Source organism: Centruroides sculpturatus, unplaced genomic scaffold (genome assembly GCF_000671375.1).
Source record: "Centruroides sculpturatus isolate CEXI.00-Female unplaced genomic scaffold, Cexi_2.0 scaffold2253, whole genome shotgun sequence".
Lineage (NCBI taxonomy): Eukaryota > Metazoa > Arthropoda > Arachnida > Scorpiones > Buthidae > Centruroides > Centruroides sculpturatus.
Window position 1 is genome coordinate 28244 of NW_019386338.1, and position 9193 is coordinate 37436.

The following is a 9193-nucleotide window of genomic DNA, read 5'->3' on the forward strand; positions in this document are numbered from 1 at the left end:
GTCTAGCATAAAAGTTCTTCCATAAGTATAATCTAAGCATAATTATGATTTTCTCATGTTTGAATACTATGTTATTAGCATTAATTTTTTTTACTGTAGTTGATATCAACTAAAATTTTGAAATAGGATTATTCTAGCTCAGCTTTATAGTGAATTTTATTCTTTTAGCAGGATTTAAAAAAGATCAATTAAAATCTAAGTTTTGTAGTAATTTATAATAATGGCATTAGTTAATGAAATGATAATTCAATTTAAGTAAGTGATAAACATGATAGTAAGTGATCCATAAAGCATATTTTGTAGTCAGATTCTAAAATAAATATGGGTTAGCCTGCTAGTCTTTTATCTGTGAAAAATAATCACTACAAGATAAGTATTAATTTTGTTAAATTAGTATTTAGTTTGTATTGATTGCTGTTTAGAAATACAGTAGGGTTTTGTTTTATGTGGGATTGATGTAAACAGATGACAAATGATTAGGTTAACCAGATGAATCTCTCTCTTAAGTCAGCAAACTGTGCTTCTCCAGCTTCTGACATTTCAAATAGAGAACAATTGAATACTACTCACTGTGGTGAATACCTTGATTTGCATGCATTTTTCTCAAGTAGTCTACTCAATATAATAAAGTATTGCTCTGTATATTCAGAAACGTTGAAATGAGATGTTATTCATTATAGTAAACATGCAAATAAAATATTTAAAACAGATTTTAACATGTGTTTTGTTAATTATAAATGGTTGCATAAGCAATACTTTATTAATATATATATTAAATTTAATAAACATTTTAATAGAAAATTTATATTAAATTATACAAATTAATCTGAATTTTTATTGATATTTCAACTTTTGAAAACATATTAGTTTACCTGAATGAATCTAGAAACTGTATCTAATAAAATCTGTATCATGTGAGACTTACTATTTAATTATTAAATAAATAATTATCATCTTGCAAGTTATTTCACTCGTATCTTTTACAGTTAGCTACATGGGGGTTCATAAAATATTAAAGAAGAAATAATTATTATTGATTTTAATATAGTATTGTTTATACTACTGATATAGTTGAATCCTGTTTATACATTTTTCAAAGAATGTGAGAAAAACATACAATTGAAAATACTTTTGAATTACAAATTAACACTATACAACAATTTGTTTGCATAGTTCTTAACAAAGAAGTTTCAATTTATTATATGTATAATATACATTTAATTTCACATTGTTTCACTTTTCCTTTTATGTTGTTAAGTCATGCACTTTTAAAAAATAGATCAACTTTTGTTTATTTCTTGTTTTTTTCATTGAACTTGCCACACACTGTCAGTTGTATCCTTCTGTTGAAGTCACAGGAAAGAATGAAGAGTCAGTCTAAAGGTTAGCTCACATTGACAACAAATAGTGAAAACAAATGAGAAACTAGAAAACAATTTTCATCCACTTAGCAAAATTGGTTCACAAGGCAAAAAATTTCAATTTGTTGACTGGCAGAGCAGTTCAACTAGTCAGAAAGAGCAATGTGAATTATACATATGATGACATGATATATATGATTTGCTTTGCTTTTTGCATCTGCTGGCAATTTGCTGTCAGTGTGGACAAAGTTAAAGTGGATACATAATTCACTTTTCCATTTTTTTAATAATTGATTTAAATTTTTTTGTTTCAAAGTGCATAATGCATAAGTGAGAAAAAAGTGCTGTAGGGTACTGAAAAATATTAAGTATAAGTGCAGAATTGTAAAATGAAAAATGTACAACTGAAGTGTTTTATAATGGAGAAAGTACCATGCAGAAAATATTTAACACATAATTGCAAACAACATACAACTGAGAAATGCATAAACAGGATTGGACTTCATATAGTTTTATTTTACTTAAAAATTAATATTCCATTCATTAAATCTTTTTAGCTGGAAATCTTGATGCATTGTTTCAATTGCATTTAAGACCTTTGGAAGAAGATGCCTTGATTAGCTTTCTCCATAATAGTTCTGATCCTAAAGCTCAAGAATTGCTCATTATGTTCTTTCTGCAACGTAGTCGACCTATTGAAGCAGCCTATCTAAACGAGAAATTGAATTCCCAATTTTCAGTAAATATTAACTTTAAAAATTTATAAAACACGTAATTTAAATATTAATTTTCTCTGAATTCTCAACAGACACAAGATTATCAGAAAGCTGCAGCTCGTAATGCACTTGTGAATGGCTACATGCAGATACTACCAAAAATTCAAATGCAGTTAGTTAAAGAAATTGGTTCCCAATCGTCATCTAAATTTACAATTCAAAGACAAAGTAAGTAAATATTTTTATATATTTATTTTTAGTTGGTTATTTTAAAAATATGGAAGTATTTTGTTAATTATGTTACTCTAAAATTTAAAAGATTTGATATTTTTTGTAAATTCAGAAGCTAAAGAGAGTTTTTTAATTTAAAAAAAAATAAAACTGAATAATCTCATTAAAATAGTTTGAAAATTTTCTAATTGAAAAAAAAAATTCTCAAATTTAATGAAAAAAATTGTTAGCTTATATTATTTAGACAAGAACAATCTCATAAAATACATGTAATAGATCTCGTAAATAAAAATGACAAAATAAATCTGTAATCTAAATAATTTTTTATGATTTAAATCCTTTTTTAATTACTTTAAATTATTAATAATCTAAACAATAATCCTAAGTATCATCTCTAACTGACAGCACTAATTGGAAAATGTTACTTATTTTCTCACAAAATTTTGATTGGTCTAAATTGTTTGAACCTTGCTTTCTTTTTAGGAAGACAACAGCTTTATGCAATCTCTTCAATTTGTGATCTGTTGTTGTTTAATATTGCTTTGCACGACCGTTTTTCTGGATTATCAGTTATATTCAAGAAATAAATAATTTAATTTTTTTAAAGTGTTTTAATTAATAAAATTATAAATTTTCTTCCAAATATTATTTCAAAATTCAGATGTAATTTTTTTTAATACTGATTTTGTAAAATTTATTTTATTTTATATTCAAGTCCATGCAAAACTAAATTTGATGTTTTAAAAAAAATTAGTTAGTATTTGACTTTTTACATTAAATTATATTTATTTATTCTTAATCAGGATGTTATTTCTATATTTAATTTTATGCGTAAATTATTACAATAGCATATCACATGAAATGACAATCCTATTGATTGAAATGAAAAAGCTGTAAATTTTATGACATGAATTAATCTTTCATTTAAGTAATTTTTTGTTTACATTTTAATGTAGTTATTTCTTAATCTATGTATAAAAATAATAAAGGTTTAAAATATAATATTTGTATTTTTATTTATATTTAGGAACAAAAATTGTAACATTTTTTCTTCATAAGTTTTCTCACATTATTATTTAATTATCTGGAATGTGATTGGTCAATTTTATTTATTTCAGAATTCCCTTTATTACAATATAAAATCCTCAAGTTTTTTTAGATATTTCATCACCATTAAATATCTATATGTTGTTGTTCCACAATTTATTTATAGACCTTAGTTTTTTAGACTTTCTGCTTAATTTATTTAAAGTGCAAAGTTTTGTTTCTTTGATTTAACAACATTCGTTTTCTTGTTATTTAAGTTAGCTTTATATCTGCAATAATATAAATGCTTTTCGGAGAAATCATAAATATCTTAACGTCTTCAGTACAAGAATACTTTTGCCAATTGAAGAGAGAGAACTCCTTTTTGACTAAATCAGTTCTAAAACAAAAGTGAAGAATGCATAAAGATTATTGATTTGTAAGAAAATGAATATACCTAAATGTGCCTAAAACATGTGAGATAAGCTTATAGATCCACAATTTTTAACTTAAGCATAAGATGTGAGATGACAAAGCTAGTTATAATGAAAATGATTTCTCATTTGTATATTGTATTTTCTGATCTTATTAAATGAAAATTCAAAAATAAGGCTTATTTCCAAAAATGTAAAAGTTACTCCAAAATACAGTAAAAGATATTAAATTTATTAATTAACTGTTAACTATTATATTTCATTCAAATGACAATAAGTGTTGACATTCAATCAAACCACAACAGCCAGCTTTTGGAGTGTTTGCAAATGTGACGTGATGGAGAATGAAGGAAAGTAATAATAGTAAGGAATGAATATAACAAAATATCATTTACAAAGGAATATAGTTAGTATAGAAAATGATGTTATTTTTTCTTAAAATCTTTAAAATTATGTTTTTTTAAAAATACAGTAAAAAGCCTCTATTAATGTTCACTCCCAAATAGTGGACATCTCTACTTAATGGACATTTTTACAATCTGCAAACCCTTCAAAAAGGACATCTATAATATTTACCTCTAAATAGCAAATACTCTAAATAATGGATGCCTTCATCCATAACCCACCTGAAAAACGCAAAGCCCCACCTACATTATTCTGAAAGAATTAATTATGTATGAAATATTTTAAAATAAAAACAAAGAACTGTTCAAATACTCTTTCAGACGACAAATTTTGAGCACAGGCGTCAAATAAAGACTGGCTTAAAATAGGAATGGTGGAGCAGGACAGGTTGTAAAAAGCCAAACAATATTCCTTATCTGTTAGAGAAGACTAATCTGGTTAAGTTGTCAAACACCATTTAGTGTTGTTAAACTTCTGTGTTATTGTTGAAATTAAGGTTATGATAACAAGAAACCATAAATTTTTGCAGTTATTCATTCATTGAACAAGAATTGTAGGTAGTACAGTAGTAATGAAAAACAAAGTTTTAAGGTTATGACAAGAGTGTTTATGAAAGTTGAAAGATCGTGTTATGAAGGCAGTTTGCCAGCCACATTAAAGAGTAGGAAGACATTTGATTTTTACACATTTATGATGTAATTTATTATCTTAACAGCTTTGTGGTGGCTAAAGAATAATTTTTAATAAATCAGTTATTGGAAAAAAAAGCAAAAATGTTTGAAAAATTACTCCTACATGATAAAAATCAATATAGTGATTGTAGTAGTTATTAGTCGCGTAGACATAAATGACATTATAAATGCAAGAATATGAATACACTTTTTACCCCTTTGTAACTCGACATTCGACGTCTCAAGCCTAAACCGATTTCTTTCCACTCTTCTGTTCGTAATAACAGTTTCATTTTTCTTTTTTGTTACTTCCGTCCAGGTCGTTCTTGATGAATTAATAATTATTCAACATTTACTTTTTGTTATAATTTTTATGTTCCATTTATCAAAGTATCCTGTTTTATATTTAGAATTGAATCAAAGTGAGATTTATACAGCTGAAAAGATAAATAATATGCTGTATATAGCCTATATTTTAATTATATATGCTATGTAAAATTTATATTTATATTTTTTTGGTATTTTCACATTCCTAACACAAATTTGATGTTTTCATAATCCATTGTGTTTTTCACTATATGGCGACTGCATTAAACTGTCTGATATTGGGAGGTACAGTACCAGCACGTAGTACCTCCCAATATCAGACAAACTTCAAGGTCTCGTTGGCATCTGCCTTTCAGAAGTTATCATAGATGAAAATGATTTTAGTACGAAAGTAGTTAAATGGTTGAAACATTGAAAATGGAAGTGTATTGGAAAATTGCTTGTGCCTTGTTTAGCTTGTATGGACGAAAACCCACCGAAGGGAGAAATATTGTAATTTCCAAAATGCATCTGAGTAAAATAGAATTGTTGATTGGTTATTTATAATTCCTAGAAAATTACATTACAGCTCCCCCTTAATAGTCCGACGGGTATGGGACCAAAGGGGTATTGGATTACCAAAAGTGTCTGGATTACCGAAAATAATTACATATTTTGCATTGTTTTGCTAGCAGTAACTTACAATATTCCCTACTCCAACTGTTCGAACAGAACTGCTCACAGAAAACACACGAAATGTGTGTCATCGTGTAAGAATAGGATGGGGAGATTCATGTAGCGACATGCTTCTGTGCAAGCAGACACGTAACGGGGACGGGTACCTTGACGGGAGGTGTGTCGGACTACTGAGCATGTCGGATTAAAAAACGTCAGACTATCAAGGGAGAGCTGTATTTTGATCTGTAATATATCAATATTAAGGTTACAGAATAGAAGCACAGTACAGATCACAAATCATAGTAATGAAAAGAATAGGTTTAAATGTGATTATTAGTAATTTAAAATTACTAATAAACTTTATTTAATTTTTTCCTGTAGCTATACCAAAACCACAGCCATTGTCATCTACTATAAAAGTAAAAACACTTGAAGCAGTTTCTCGTTCAGATCTTCATTTGGCAGTCATCAATAAAGTAAAGGAAATACAAGAAACATCAATGGAATCTGAAAATTCTTTTAATAAGAGGCAAGATGTCATAAGTTTTCATTTACACTTCAAAGAAAAAAAGTGTATTAAATATTTATTTTATGTTACTTTTAGTTCAAAAGGAAATAAATTTTGGAAAACCGATTCAATTCCGTTTATTGGAACACCTCTCTCTCGCAATGAAAAATCAACAAAGTGCGTAATTATTTAAAATGAATTTAATATAACACCCTCTCTCATTCTAATGTGTTAATTACAATTAAGTTGTATTTTAAAACTTACTCTTACAGTGAAATGAAACACGTGGTCTATGCAACACCTATCATTCGACACCTTAATAATGAAAAAGAATATTCTGTATCGCCAAAGTCTAGACTTTATGATTCGTTTCGTCACTCTGAAAGTGATAAAAAGTGAGTGAGTTTGAAGCATTTCTCATTATTATTTATGCAAATTTATACTTTTTTTTGTTTGGTTGTTGTTACAGAAGAAATTATAGAATTTTAAGTGGAGAAGTTTCATCTTTACTTCAAACACCGCCAATAAGAAAAAAAACTCCAGTGGGACGCTCAAAAATATTAGACCAAAGAAACAGTTTAATGAATGTAACTCCTCATTCAATTTTAAAAGTCAGAAGTGAAGGTTCTAAAGTTGAAAATATGTATTTGGAATCTACAAGATTATCACAAGGTAACTTAAATGGTAAGACCCTAACAAAATAATTAAAATGTTTATAAAACACAGATTTAATAATTCTTTTTAATGTTTCAAAGATGTCTTTGAGAAATCTGATTACAAAGATGATGATAGCACAAATCCAAGTGAAAGTATTGATATCACTGAACAAGAAGGTAAGTTGAATAACAACAACTGTAATTGAAATATAAGTTATAATTTAAACAGTAGATTTCAATTACCAGTAATTGGGACACGTGAGGACTACAACATTCTGGTCAAATTAATCACTCCTGTTTCTTGTTCATTTTGTTGTTGCCTTGGAGGTGTGTCATGCAGAATTATCTTGTTAAAACAGAAAATTTTCTGTACCAAGAGGGCAGGAAAAGGCTGCTAAGTGCATGTTTGATGCTGATACATGTTGATATGGTTTTTCTTAGTACAGTGATTAAATCTTTTTCTGCTTTTCAAACCATAAAAGAACCACGAAGATTTTGACGATTCATCTGGATTTTATGTTACGATCTGATATCATACCAATAAAGTGTATGCCATCTAAATTAAAATATTTTTCTTCATATACTTAATAGTCTTAGGGTCATGGAGCACATGAAAAAGTTTGCAGTGGTGGATTTCTTGTAAGGTGCATAGCTATTTCACTTGATATCAGATGGATGTCTCTTCCTAACTAATCTCTTGTTGACAAGTTTTTTTTTTGGTCCTATATGTTTAGAAACAGCCTGTTAAACTGTTGTCTTTGAACATTAAGTTTTGCAGCTATTTGGCATTGTGACCAACTAGCACTGTGCAAATATTCATATTTCATTTAATGTTAAAACAAAAACATCTTAGTATAGCATCTACTCTTGTAGGTAATACTTACTGACATAGCAATATGCAAATTGATAAAATACAGTTTGTTTTCATCATATTTTTTGTAACTGGTTTTATATTTATGGACAATTTAAAATTTGAATTTTTTATTTGCTAGCATTAATCTTTAAAATAAATCATACTTTCAAGATAAAATGTTTTTCTTTCTAGCATGTTATCTCATTTAACAGAAATTTTCATATTTTCACACACTTTAAAAGTTGATACTGATTTAATATATCAATGTATCACATGTTGACATGTGAAAAAAGTATTTTAGAAGATGGCAAAATTATCCACCATATAAAGTAGGCAAAAAAAAAAAAAAAATAACAGCAAACATTAAGTATACTTACAATTATTGCATTTTTACAATATTTTTTTTAATTGAAACAAGTTTTATACGAAAAATGTCTGCGAAAACAGAAGTCTGTCAGACGTTAAGGTTAGCAACTTTGATCACATGCAGGGACATCACAACCTATTCAACGTAGATCACAACTTTTCAAACATTAATAATAGACTGGTTCTGAATAAAATCATCTGAATAAAACTTGATGATAAGTATTGCCAAGTGCCTGAAGATAAATACGATAATTATTTGTGTTTGAATTACTACTAATAGACTGGTATTAATTAATAGATATTGATCAACCTCTCTTTTGGGAGGTGATCAACAACTACTTTTACTCAAATTAACTTTGACTCCTTTCCACTACAGTTCCTTCTTTCTATCGGACTAGTGGTATGGTGGCATTCAAATAGGAAAATTACATAATACAAGATTACCGACCAGCACAAAATATGATTTAAGTGGTTTCGAGGGTGCCAACTTTCAATATTTGGTCCGTTTTTTTCAGAAATTTGATTGGTTGGCAAATTACCGTTTGATATTTGGCTGTGACTGGTTCAGTTTCTTAAAGTTAACATTATAAAAAAAATTATATCTGAAAAAATTTAAGATAGTCAAGTAGACAAGAATTGAAAATACACTATTGAAAGTGTGCCATTTTGTACCATCTGAGTATTGTGATAAACATGACAATGGAAGGCTAAAACGACCAAACTATATGGTTTTCGTTTTAATGTTTGTTATGTTATAGTATTTGATTTATATAACTACAGAGGTTATCTTATGTGAGAGTTTATTACACTGAGTGATTAATCTAACACAATTTAAACCCTTACGTAAGATAGTCTTCATAGTTATATAAATCAAATTCTATAACATAATATAATAAAAGGGTTAGAAGTACGAAATAATCTAACAAACTTAATGTTTGCTGTTATTTTTTTTGCCTGGGTAGCATTGGGCTTACCTGCTAGT

The 9193-nt window shown here is 27.7% G+C and overlaps 1 protein-coding gene across 9 annotated transcripts in view; it reads left to right on the forward strand.

Moving 5' to 3' along the window:
* Positions 1 to 9193, forward strand: part of LOC111614603 (protein ELYS-like) — a 31214-nt gene that overhangs the window by 12529 nt on the left and 9492 nt on the right. For 8 of the 9 annotated variants that reach the window (XM_023355972.1, XM_023355974.1, XM_023355977.1 and 5 more), the window contains 7 exons: positions 1919 to 2100; positions 2170 to 2305; positions 6210 to 6357; positions 6433 to 6513; positions 6609 to 6731; positions 6806 to 7020; positions 7092 to 7169. In XM_023355972.1, the coding sequence (XP_023211740.1) occupies positions 1919 to 2100; positions 2170 to 2305; positions 6210 to 6357; positions 6433 to 6513; positions 6609 to 6731; positions 6806 to 7020; positions 7092 to 7169 (963 nt within the window). The remainder of the gene's footprint in view (positions 1 to 1918; positions 2101 to 2169; positions 2306 to 6209; positions 6358 to 6432; positions 6514 to 6608; positions 6732 to 6805; positions 7021 to 7091; positions 7170 to 9193) is intronic. The other variant, XM_023355973.1, reaches the window with a different exon arrangement.